Source organism: Amphibalanus amphitrite, unplaced genomic scaffold (assembly GCF_019059575.1).
Source record: "Amphibalanus amphitrite isolate SeventyFive unplaced genomic scaffold, NRLGWU_Aamphi_draft 000025F_arrow, whole genome shotgun sequence".
Taxonomy (NCBI): Eukaryota; Metazoa; Arthropoda; class Thecostraca; order Balanomorpha; family Balanidae; genus Amphibalanus; species Amphibalanus amphitrite.
Window position 1 is genome coordinate 254,983 of NW_024881521.1, and position 13,032 is coordinate 268,014.

The following is a 13,032-nucleotide window of genomic DNA, read 5'->3' on the forward strand; positions in this document are numbered from 1 at the left end:
ACCGCCCGTCACGAGGCGGACGATGGTGGCGCGGTGTAAACGGGCACCTCCTACGGAGCTGAGGTGCCGACGTGGCACCAGTCCTCCGCCCGTGCACCGACATCGAGCTGAGCGGTCGTCCGGGTTCCCAGCTTCCATCTGCTCAACATCATTACTCAATTCTCTATAACTTGCTCTCTAAGGCTTATGACGCTGATAATCAAAGCGTTAAAACTCGTTTACCTTTATCGTAGAACTCCATCCGGCCCCGGTAAAACCCCTTCCGATCCTGTCGTGCCCCAATAGAGTCCCCTTTTAGTCCAGATAAAACCCGTCCAATCCTGATATAATCCGGCCGAAATGCGCGCCCGTCCGAAGGTGCAAGTCCGGTCAGTTACAACATCCTGTCCATAGTTCGACCAGCCCCGTTCCCGGAGGTGCGCTCGGTTGCGCTCACCCCCTCAGGTATCGGTCCCCTGTTTCAGTTCTCCAGTCTCAGTCCCCCCTCGGTCTCGGGCTGGCGGTGAGCTCCGGCGTGCTGTTCGCCGGGGGCTGTAATTTGGGGAGCCCACCCGACCGCAGGAGGGCCAGTTCGCAGCGGGCAGTCGCCGCCGCCGCCGGATGCTCCTTTTTGTCGGGGACGCTCGGCGCACGTGGACAGGAAGCTGCTATAGAAGGAGCCCGCTCCGTATACCTGCCCCGCCGCGGGAGGAGGGGGGGGGAGACGGTCTGGGGGTGGCCACGTGCGAGCCGCACCTTCCGGCGGATGCCAGAGCGGCCAAACACGCACCCCGTGCTATTGTACACTTGGTGGTAGAACAATGATAAAAACATGAAGGCTGCTAGTTTTTTCATCATGATCTGTAAATCTTCCACATTTTTTCTTTTTAATAATTATTGTATCTGGAAATTAAACAAATCAGTAGAAGCCGACTGCTGAGCCCAGCGCAGATCAGGTGTCTATAAACAACTCTATAAAACTATATTGGCCCCACTGCAAAGGTGGTCTGCGGTAGCCTGTGTGCTGCGAATTTCTCAATCCTCACATGCTCTGTTCGATCACGAGCCACTGAAACCTCCTCCGGCCCCACACGTGAGACATACATGATCCCAGAATATCAAGGGGAATGTGCTCACAGTGCACCGTCTAGAATACAGCACGAGGCTGAGCACTGAGCAGTTTCCTCTTCCTCATGTGATGGCATGCAGTGCCACATGATTCATGACAGCATGTGACTTGCTGTCCTCGTTGAACTTACGAGTTCAGCATTTTTTACCATTACGTCTGGTGACAGACCTATATGGTTCCACTCATAGCCTCACGTGGTCCGCACCCGGCACCGGAAACTCAAGTCGAGAAACGGTTCTGTTTATACCGGATGTCCTAGATCTATCATATGAACGAGCAGCAGATATTAAACGGGACTTCGAATCGGATTACGGTTCCTGTGAGTTTTATCCGAATGTCATGCCTTCTGGGACCTACCTTAGAAAAGGCTCCAATCCAATGGTGGCTGTAGTTCAGCATAGCATGACTGTTTTCCTTCTTGGATCCATTCAAAAGTCCAGTTATCATAATGGGTAGTCATGCGCTCAGCTAGTTGTGGAGATATGCCCAAATCCCACACTGACACTGGTCTCAACGTTTCCCATCACTGCCAACGCGTTACCGTCCCTCCTTTCGCCTGTGCTTAGTCTTACTGCCCGTTTTACGCACAACCGACCCTTGCTTCAGGCGGCCGCCGCCCGTTGACCGCCCGAGGCCTCCGTCACGTGATCGCACCCCGGGGCGCTTTGCAGTCAGCTGATTATCTCCCGGGTTCACCTGCGTGGGCGGAATTGGTATATAGGTGCATTTAAATGGCACGGTTAATGATGCCATAATAGGTAATAAGCGAAACGCATGTTGTTTGACGTGATCACTGGCCTACCCCTTTATTTTTCATGCTTTTTCTTTTCATCGTATAATTGAAATCAAATCAGCAACATTTGCGATGGCAACAAAATAACTGCAGGCACTGAGGCACGGGTTATGCAGCGAGGGGCTTCACAAACACTCAAAAGATATATTTTCTGTCGGCTCCTGGTCGGCTCTCCTTTCCAAATTTGAGCTTCGTTTACAATCAGCAGCACGCCCTAAGCATTTAGCATGCCCGCTTTGCTGATGTACCTGACTCTTTGAGCTGCGACGAAGGCCATCTTGCTTACATGAATAATGCCAAGTTTTTTGGCTATATGCGATGAATTTTGTTTCGTACCCATATTTCAAAAATGTGTATGCTAATGAAGATAAAATGCAATGTGATAAAAACTGTTCTGCTTTTTATTCGTTTAGTTACCTATAATGCTCCCGCCATTCCTAATCCTTCTTCACCGCATTTTAACAAGTTGAAAACAAATTACCTCCAGCTAACTGGGCCAGTGGACTTTCCACTACTTCAGCTCCAATTCAGTCTGCCCATGTCGGTGCCGTCTAAACTAAACCATCTATCTATCCGGAGACCAGCGAGGTCTTACAAATGCATCTTGACGGGCGGGCTGCTGGCTGACCGGCGTCAGCCAGCCGGGGAGAAAGTGGCGTCGCCTCTCGGCGCGGGCCGGCCGACCGTTGGTCACTACATGTTTACGAGAGAGCTGCGACCGGCTGGCGTCTGCCCCGGGTCGGTCCGCTCGTGACCGCGCCTGGCGCAGCGGCCGTGGATCAGCCGCTGACAGGACGCCGCCCTGGCGCGTCTCACCGGGTCGCTCTGTTTATGCGCCGACCGCAGCCGCCGGACCGACCGGGCGCCGTTTGAATTTAAAAGGGGGAAAGTGTCCCAGGCCGACCGTTAGCCTATATGGGTTAGCCGGGTGGGACAAGGCCATGGTGCGGACGCTGTCACCAGGCGCTCACCGGCCCGCGAAGGGAGGAGAGAGAGAGAGAGGAAAGGAGGAGGAAAGGAGAACGGGTAGAGGAACAGAGAGACGCCAGGGAGGCCGATTGGAACCGGAGGGTGGCAGTGAGAGGCGGAAGGGGATAGGAAAGAACCAACGGGTGAAAGACCTACCAGAGAAGCGCGCACAGGACTGAGGACGTCTTTTACTTCGACTTTCGCCACTCGTTTTGTTCAATATACCTACTTATGAAAAATATAAGCATTCAGTTTTTCATGGATACAGATAAATTAACGAGGAAGCTCAGAAACAAAACGGCTTGCAAACCAGATAAGTCAAGATCACGAACTGCCTGCCCGTCAGACGTCCCAAACAATTGTCTGAACAGTTTTGTATGATCGTAAGGCCGATGACAATAAACAATTAAACGGATAATGTGAACGGTACTCTGTAAAAGAGAAAAAATACTGAAGCTATATCCCTAGCGCGACGACGATTAAACAATCAGCAATCTTTCTCTGGAAGACGGCCCCCTCCAACAGCTAAAGTCTAAAGGGTTACAGGTGGTGCAAGACTTCCGAAGTACTGTGAGCACTGCCAGTCTGACCTGCAACAACCTTGAAGCCTTTTGTCCTTAAACTTAATATTGCTATCGTAAATTAATATACAGAGTCACAGACGGCGTCAAGGGCTTTAATATAACATCGACCCTATTAATAAAAAAATTATGCACCTCTTTGTAGCATGTTGTGCGGCATCACCCCTCTGATATCCCCCTTCACCCTTTCGACGTGATATGATGTGTATGATAGGTGCTAACGTACCCAGAGATTCAACTTGCTGTGAGTTGTCGGTGCGAAAATCACACCACGAACGATTGTGGGCACCGATGCACGCGGTTGGCATGACAGGACCAGCCGTCAATGTGTGACTGAATGCGTTCCGTTTCAGGGGTATCTACAATGAGCAGGTGTCTGATGGTGCGAGCAACAATGGTGCGAAGCGGATAGCGGACGCGCTGCCGAAGCAGGTGTGCGATCTGTGACAGGTGTCTGAGCGATGTGACAGGTCCGACAACCGATACGTCAGTGAGAATCTGCTACCACAGAGGTCAACTTGGCTGCCTCGATTATGTGAAGGTCGTGCTTTACCGAGTAGTGAATGACTGGATTGAAATAAATAAAAAGACGTTGTATTGGAAGCCGATTCCGGGTATTAATTCCTATTAATTGCTGGAAGAAGGTAGAAGAAGTACCTATATATAGTTGTGATTCATCGCTTTATGGCCCACATCATATAAACTCAGCAAGTGTTCGGGTATCATCTTAAATCTGACCGTAGTGTGATCGAATTAATAAGCGTGTTTATAGTGACAGCCTCTGGGCTTCGGAATTCTGACGGTTGTGTCACACGGCCTGGTTAGCAACGACCTCAGGAAAACGGCGCCGACTTCACGTTGCCTTCCTTTGTATTGTTCATTGGTGGTTTTACTGCATCTCGGAGGCAGTAAATCAAACAAAATCCGACATCGTCCGACCCTAATTCACCACAAACACAGTGCAGATTTGCCTCCTTTATTCCAGTGTGATAACAACGATGTCACTAAAACATCGAAGTCCCCAAAAGGAAGACTTAACGTAACATTACATCACAGACTGAATCAATACAAATAAAAGCATAATTCTAAATTGTCGCACCGCGCGCGCAGTAATTGGTCCCAATATAATCCACACATGCCCAAACGAATAGCCGCTATGTACAGTGGGCCGGGCGCGGGGGTGGCCCCGCGGCCGGCGCCGGTGGCCCCGAGCACAGGCTCGGTGCGCGCTGATTGTTGGTTGTTGTACTGCGGACGGCGGCCGGGCGGCGGCCGGCGGGGACCGGCCGGGCCGGGAGATCGTCGCTGCCGCCGCGCCGCCGCCGTCGCCGCCCAGGTTCTATCACAGCCCGACGGCGGGCGACCCGGGACACCCGCCGTCGGCGGCCCGCCGACCCAGCGGCGGCCAGCGCGCCCGCAACGCGACAGTGAGACAGAGAGACAGAGAGACGAGAACCGAGACCGAGAACGAGACTACCGAGCAACGCCGCACCGCGCCGCCGCACCAACTGAGATCGAATTTATTTGAACTGGATTTCGTGACCAATAAATACTCGATAAACTTCACCGAAACAAAACAAACGAGATTTGAGATCAGCTCGTTTTGTACACAGAGTCGCGAGCCTCGCGCGTGCCTCGATCGCCTCAGATGGTGGGCTCGGTGGTGGCCGGTGCCGTCGCCTGCTGAGAGGTACCGCCTCCTCCTCCTCCGTTCGTTGCCGGTGACACGCTGGATCGACGCTTGGCAGCGGAGTCGTCGCCGCATGACAGGCCGGCAGACGTCCGCTTTCGGTTGATAAAGAAATCTGAAACAAAGAGAGAATGACGTCAGCGAATGTGTAATTCGTAGGTATACTGCACGGATATGCAAAACACTGGATCGGTAAATGGTTGGCATTTGCAGCAGTCAAATCGCAAACAATGAATACGTGAATCAGCCCTGCAGTCTGCGCAGATCATATCTGAATTGCAAACTTATGAATGTGGCCATTATGACTAACAGTGCATGCTGTCCGGATTAGGTCCGGTGCGGCGGGGAGAGGGAGAGAGGGCCGAGGTAGGGAGGAGGGGAGGGGTGTTTGGTACGGCACCGGTCCAGGGGTGACCACTCGCTCGACCTTGAACCTGATCGAGCCGTCATCACCGGTATCAGCGGGCAGCGCCGGCGGCTCCGGCCGCGGCCATCGCCGCTGTCACGAGTCGAAATTAAAGCCCGCCCGGCTAGTTGGCCGACCGCTCCACAGATGGCAGCACCGACACCTGGCCGCTGTGCCGCCGGCGGGGCCTGCGGGCGCAGCGTGGCGCCGCCCGACAAAAACTCGCGCCAAACAGCTCCAGCGGTTGCGCGGGACGCTCATCACGGAGAGAGTGAGTGAGGGGAGATAGTGAGAGGAAGGGGAGGGGTAGAGCGTGGCCCGGCAACAGCCGACCTGCTGTGGTGAGCGCGCAGCGTGCCTCGGCAACCGGGCAGCGCCGAGTCAGGTGGACATCGGATGTGCCGGTGCATCCACCCAGTGCACCCCTCCCCTAATCGGTACCGTCCGTACCGCCCCTCCCTCGGATGGCCCTCATCAGCAACCTCCCCGCCGTACCCTCTGATCGGTACCCTCTCATGCAGCACCTCCCTCAATCGGTGCTCCGCCCAGCCACAGGGGACGTAGGGAGGATGCCCTCCAACCGGAGGTCATCAGTGCTGGCAGGTGATTATATGGCCAGTCAGCCATCCGTGCCTCCGGGCTCAGCAGTCAGCACGCGTGTCGGCCGGCGGGTGAGCCTCCAGCTACGATAGACGCTCCAAGGCAGCATGAGGAGACGGGACAGGGGCCGGCGAACGCACCCTCCTTGATGGGCGCACGCTCCAAAACGATCCCTCTACGGCCAAAGTGCCGCCCAAAGTCAACACTCGGCTGTGCGGCGGGATTTGGAGGGGTGAGATAGCCACCACAGCTGTGCGCCCTTCAAAAACCAATCGAGAGGGGAGGGACGGACGCCGCCCTTCGCGATCCGATGACCTGAGGGGTGTTCACGGGCACCGCACACTGCTGCGTGCGCTGTGTGCGGTGCGTCCAGCAGGCGTGGGGGTAGGGGATGGGTAGGCGGCTCTGACGTCACGGCTGCGTGCGGTGGACGGTCCGCTGTGGCCAGTCCCGACCGGCCACAGCGGTCGCTGTGTGCGGTGACGGAAGGCTGACGTAGGGACGCAGTGGGCGGAGCTTCGAGGTTGTGTGCGGTCCGACCGCACACAGGGCCCGTGAACAGCCCTCCGGGCTCAGCCGGGTTTTAACCCTGATCAGCGACAGACGTCCGCAGTCGGGTGCCAACTGTCGAGCCGTCTGTCACTGAGCCGGGGTTTTACTGAGGTAGTTAACGACTCGGCGTCAAGCCACTGATATAGCCGGGAACATCGCCAGCGCCAATCTGAGCTATACCTCGGTGCAGCTATTCAGGACTGCTCGTTCAGCGCTCGCGTGACCAGCTCGCCTTCATAATTCCACCGAGCACAGACGGGCGAGGTTGCTCCGAACCACGGCAGACGCCACCGATTACCACTATTTATGCGGCCACTCGGTGTTTTATGCCCACGCCCTACTGCTCGGAATACCTGCCCATTAATATGAGGCTCCGTCAGACGCGGTTTGGGGAGGACGTCGGACGTCACTCGCCGTCACCCGGCCGGACCTTGGGGCTCGCTCACTGAGACTGGTACGTCCGGCCGCCAGGGCACGGCCAGGGTCGCCCCGCCGCAGAGCGGGCCGCTCCAGTGGGTCGGCCATTGTGTTCGGCGCGGCGGCAGACCCCTTTCTCGGCGTCTCGGCCCGAGCAGGTGAGCAAACAGGAGCGCCCGAGACGGCCCACCTGGCGCCGGCCGGCGACCGCCCGCCGAGCCCGAGCACAATCAGAGCCTGGACCGGGGAGGGGGACGGAGGGACCGGCCTGCTCCGCAGAAACCGACCGCGGCAGACGGCGGCGGTCGGAGGCATGGAGATCGACAGGAAAAAAAATGAAATGCAGCCTGCTTTCGCAGGGGCGCTGACGTTTGGTGACAAGTGCGATCTCGCACGTTTGTAGATGCATGTTGTGCTAGATAAATTTCCATCAGAGATGGCCTGGTTGAATTTTAAAGCACGTTTTCCAGCAGTGTTTGAAAAACGTCTCTTAACTCATATTGAAGACTGGTAACCGCATTTAGCAGGGAGAGGCCGGCAGCCTCTATCGCCTGATCAGACGCAGTGATATCACTCACGCAGTAACAGCCGCTCCGTTTGACAGGGGACACGAGAGAGGCAGCACCGACGCAGCGGATTAGATCGCAAATCCTGCCACAATGGCCTGTTCACGTCATTGGTCCGGCTACCGGGCTGCCAGTCGCCGTCACCGTGCAGCAGGCGCGGCGGTTGCGCAACAGCAGGGCGCCCAGCGGCCGCGCGGCGGGACGGCACGAGCCGGGCCGAGCCGACCGGCCGGCCGGACCGGAGCGGCGGCTCCCGGCACGAGCCCTCTGTAACTGCACAGATCGGACGGCCGATCCACGACACAAACAACACTCTGCACTTGCAGAAAAGTGCACGTGCGAGCCGACGCCGAAAATACGCCCACAAAGCCGCCCAGCCATCCGGTCGGAGGGCAGTCTTGCGTAACGATCGGCGCGAGGGTCCGACTGATGAAAACGGCCCCATCAAAACAGGATATTTCGGACCCGAGCTGAATTACAAGGGGAGGCAGCCGACTCATCAGGCCGTCTTTGAGATGGACCCAGTCCAGGCCACGGCCTCCACTCACACCTGGGCACGCGTCACGGGCTACTATCGCCGACCAAAAACCCGTCCGAGGCCGTCGCGGTGCCTTTTTCAGCCGCGAGGTCGACCGGCGTCCACGCGCGCCCCCGTTTTTCAAAAGTCAATCTGCTCCTCCGGGACCGGTGAATGGTGCCGGGTGGCCAGTGGACAATACAGCGGCGGGCCGCATCATTCATCCCCGCCCGGCTCCAGAGGCTGGTGTCGCCTCCTTTCAGCCGCGACCCGACCAGATTTATATTTGGCTGTCCGGGACCGGACCGGATCGGCAGCTGGTGTGCGTCCGATCGTCGGCCAGTCGCGACCCTCAACGGGTGCTCCTGGGGAGACGCCGGCCCTCCCCCGTTCTGATAAATCTGGCGCGGTCCGGCCAGGCGCACACCTGCTCGCCGATCTGATCACACCCTCACACCGGCGCGCAGAGAACCTCCGTCCGACCGAGGACGGGACGGCACAACCGGGGACGGCACACAAAGGAACCACCGGCCGGGCCCGAGGCAGTGCCAGGAGCTCGCCAGCGGTCGACTCACAACGCACGGCCGTGCGAGAAGGTAAACAATGCCTCAGGAACCGGCACGACGACCGACCGACAAACAAAAAACCGGCGACGAACCGCTGTCTATCGCCTGGGGCGCGCGCGCACCTTTAAATCGGCCGGCGCCGACCACTGGAGAGCGGCGGGCGATGTCTGCCTCCTTCCGTCCTGGATCGGCGAGAAACGCCAGACCGTGGGACGGAGTACGAGGGCAGTGGAGAGCCTCTCCAACCCTCCTCAACGGCCATCGACCGTCCGCCGGCTGTTGTCGGTGGTTCAAGATGGTCTGACGGATCCGGATGGCTTGGGGAGGATCAGCAGCTGAGCTCCTCGTTCCAGCGCCCAGCAGCGGACTCGGCCGAAGGAGAGGAAGAGCTGTCGTTCCAGTTCTGCCACCAATGACCCAGCTGACTGCACTCTGCAGACACTGACCTAGTTGGCGGGGACATTACCCATGAACCAGCGGTCTCTGGGCATTACCGGCCGCCTGCCCTGCCACAGGTCAACCACCCGTGTCTGGACGGGCGGCGGACGGGGCGGGGCGGCGCCGACCACAAAACATCCTCCCGACTGACCCAAATTGGAGGCCGCGGCCATCGGCCGGAGACAAATTGCCAGCCGGCCCGGAAACCGGTCCATGGGACGCGGCGAAGGCCGGCCGACGGGCGACCACCGTCACCGGGCGGCTCGTCACCTACCGTCGGAACTATACCGTCCCTCCCCGGCCCGTCCGCACCACACTAGCGTCACAGTAACCGCTGAAAGCGGCGGAAACCCCCGCCTTCCGTCCAGCTCACATCCGCACAATACAGGCACCGGTTCATGAAAAGGCAACCTGCAGACGGCGACATTGTCGCTTAAGGTCGCGACAACGGTGCCTACAGTTCGCATTGTATACCGAACGACCTTCTGAGGTCTAGACCGATTCGGGAATAGCCAACATGATTTACACAGAGCTTTTCACCTCGACTTCCACATAGGGCGAATAATGATACGGGTACAGAAGCCGAAACCATGCGAGGGAGACGAACACTAGGAACACCACCCCCTTCCTCACACACACACATGTCGAGCTAAAAATTCAGCTCCGGTGTCAGTTGTTTTACGGGCGCCACCACCCGTGTGGGTGAGTAGAGGGAAGGCACCCACCCATCTGGGACGCTCTCGGACCCCTGGGTCCCCACTGGGTCTTGGACCGACCCCCTCCAGAGCGAAGACCGGACCCCAGCTGTCGATATCCCGTCCCCACGCTGTGCCCGCTCCGGTCCCATCGGCCGCTGGGTGTTAGTTTTATTGGCACTCATTAGAGACGGATGCACCGAACCGAACGAAGATCCCCAGAAAACAGCAGGGAGGAGCGTCTCGTCTGTGGCATCATCGTCCCCAGGGGGAGGACGTCATCGTCCGGGGAGAGGGGCGGGGGGTGTATTTTCGCCGCCGCAGCGCTCCAGTTGGCACGTTATGGACTTTGGCGACGGCGGAAGAAAACAAGCAGTTACACATGCCAGCTGTTCGGTAATGGTTCCCGCGGCCTCCGCAGAGGGGAACTGGCCGCACGGCAACCGGGCAAAGTTTCCATTTCGTCACAAAGGCCGGCTGAATTCTCAGATTAGCAGCTCGTGGAAATGGACGGGACAGCTGGCCGGCGGTGAGTCGTACACCAATACACGTCACGGCTGACATCACTGCCAGTGACGCGGCCTGGTGAGTCGTGCACTGCTCCACATCACTACCAACCCTGGCGGCCTGCAGACACAGGGACGGACTCGCCGAGACTCGCATTCCAGTGTGTGGTGAGCGCGAGCGTCGGGAGCCACGCGGTGGGCCCAGGCAGCGCCGCGCCGCCGACCAGGTTTAAATACCTATCTGGGCCGCCGGCCCGGGGTCGGCAGCGGTCAGACGGACCAGGAAGGCGGCGCCGGGAGGCTCGGAGCCGCGGTCGGACGCCACAGCCAGAGATGATTTGCCGTTCCGGGCGCCGCGGGCGGTCGGCCCAGGTAGCGCAGGGACGCGGCGCGGCCGGCTGGCCCACTCGGTCAGACGCTATCTTAGAGCCGGGATTGGAGCCACCTCAGCACGGAGATGGCGCACTCGGACCACTCTCAAGGTGACCTTGAGATCGGGGCGGGTCGGCCGGCGGAGGCGGCACCCGCGTGGTCGCCGAGCCACGCTCGAGGAAGGATGGAGGAATTAACATGAAGAGGAAACGACAAATGAGATCTCAATCACGCCAAGGAAGCAATGAAGACGAGAACGACGATAGGACGACGGGTCTCACTTGAGACGACAATTGACCGACGGGTCTCATTTGAGCAGAGCTCCTGCTATCTCAACCACAGGCAGCCACACGTGGAGGCGAGCATGTCACACCTACAAACGGCAAACACAGGCGTGTAGCGTACTACCCAAGGCCGCAGCGTGTCGGCCGTCACACACACGGGGCCGCCCACACGTGCCGCCGTCACAGAGCACGCGGTAACGGTTCGCCGTCACACGCGCGACAGCTGCGACCTTTCCCGGGGCCACAGTCTCAACTCAAATTTAAATACCACGCCGGTCGATACTGCGGCCGTTAGCGGTCGATACTGCGGCCGTTAGTGGTCGATACATCACACCGCCGGTGTGCGTGTCTGGGGCGGGCGAGCCGGCACGCCCGTCGTTGGCTCCCCGCCGACGGACGCCCTCGGGGGACGCCCGAGGGGACGCTCCGGGCAACACGGGGACGCCGACGCGGCGCGTGTCCTCGTCGGCGTCGACGCTCCCTCCCTCCCCTCGGCTGGTGCGGGTGGCGGATCAATGCGGCGGCGCCGTCCGCGGGCCCCAATGGCCGCCTGCCCGCCCGCCTGGGACCGGCCGGGCCGGGCCGGATGGTCGGCCGGCCGGGCGGGTATTTAAATTTGAACTCGGGCCGGGGAGAAGGGACGGAGGACCGGGACGGGGGCCGTTTAAACGGCGGAGCATTAGCGGTGCCGGGGACGGCGAGGGCGGGGGATCTGACGGTACTGTCAGTGACAGCCACCTCAACCTACCTGAGATGGAGCTCTGGCGGGGGGCGGCGGCGGCCGGCTGAGGGGGTGGAGACGCCCTCCGGGCCAGCGCCTCCGTCAGTGACGAACTGACACTGGAGGTGGTGGTCGGCGGCCTGGGCTGGCCCGGGGACTCGGCCCGGGTCGGCGCGGCCGGCCCGGTCTCTGCCGCGGGGTTGCTGCCGGCCGCACCGGCGCGGCTGTCTGCCGGGGAGGTGGGCTGCGGCGCGTCGAAGTCCAGTCTCCTGGCAGACCGGTGCTGGTGAATGCCGCTCTGTAGCCGGCCCAGCTGGTAGGCCGCCGACACTTCGCCCGCCGTCACCGGCTGCCACTCGAACGGGCCCGCCAGCGGCCGCATCTGGCTGAAGTCGAAGTTGTACTTTTGCTGGTCGGCGGCGCGGATGGCTGCCAGCTCCTCCTTGACGAAGCGGCGGGTCTCCTCGCGGTCGGGCTGGCCGAACAGGGCCCGTTTGGCTCTCCGTCCGCCGCACGCCTCCAGTTGGAAGCGGCGCGCCTGTTGGAGCAGCGCCGGCGCCGTGCGCCACAGCGCCTCGGGCCGGTCCGCCACACTGGGCTGCTCGGGTAGACACGACATCTCGGCAATGGACTCACTCCCTTCAGTCACAGTCACAGTCTCACTGCGCTCTGTGCGAGCCGCTCAGTGCGCGGCGCCACTCCCTCTCTCCGCTCTCCGCTCTCTCTCCCCGCGCGCGCCCTCACCCGGCGGCGGCCCGGCACACTCTGACGCCGCGCCGCTCCGCCGGGCGGCGGCGGCGGCGGCGGCGGCGGCGGTCCGACCAGCGCGGCCATTGGCCGGGCCGGGCCGACCCTCCCTCCCCTCCCCTCCCCACCGGCACACGTGGGTCCAGCGGGCGGCACACGGACCGGCCCGGGCCGCACGCCGTCCAAACCGACCCGCGGCGGGCCGGTGAACTCGGTTTTTGTTGACCTCAGCCGGTCGGTTGTAGTTTCGATCATACCCCGCGGCCACAACGGCCGTCAGGTCACCGGTGCCACTGGGACGGGCTCCAGCGGTGTGGACATGGGAGCACGTGGGGTGGACGGACCCCGGGCGTCCACACGCGGGCGCCCCGGGCACGGACACACGCTCCGTGCCACTCCACCGTCGCGGGGCGCGGCCGCGCACAGTAGCGGCAAGTGAGCCCGGGGCGCGGACATCACTCCAGAGCACCTTATTTGACTGCGGCTGCAAGGGAGCCTGATGAG

At 60.2% G+C, this 13,032-nt stretch overlaps 1 protein-coding gene across 1 annotated transcript; it reads right to left on the reverse strand.

Annotated features, from left to right (window-relative positions):
* Positions 1-4,413: 4,413 nt before the first annotated feature.
* On the reverse strand, positions 4,414-12,575 carry LOC122393672 (cyclin-dependent kinase inhibitor 1C-like). The gene is made up of 2 exons (XM_043389912.1): positions 11,809-12,575; positions 4,414-5,256 (listed from the first exon to the last, which is right to left on the reverse strand). The coding sequence occupies exons 1-2, from the start codon at positions 12,398-12,400 to the stop codon at positions 5,096-5,098; spliced, it is 753 nt and encodes a 250-aa protein (XP_043245847.1). The 5' UTR covers positions 12,401-12,575; the 3' UTR covers positions 4,414-5,095.
* Between the last annotated feature and the right edge of the window lie 457 nt (positions 12,576-13,032).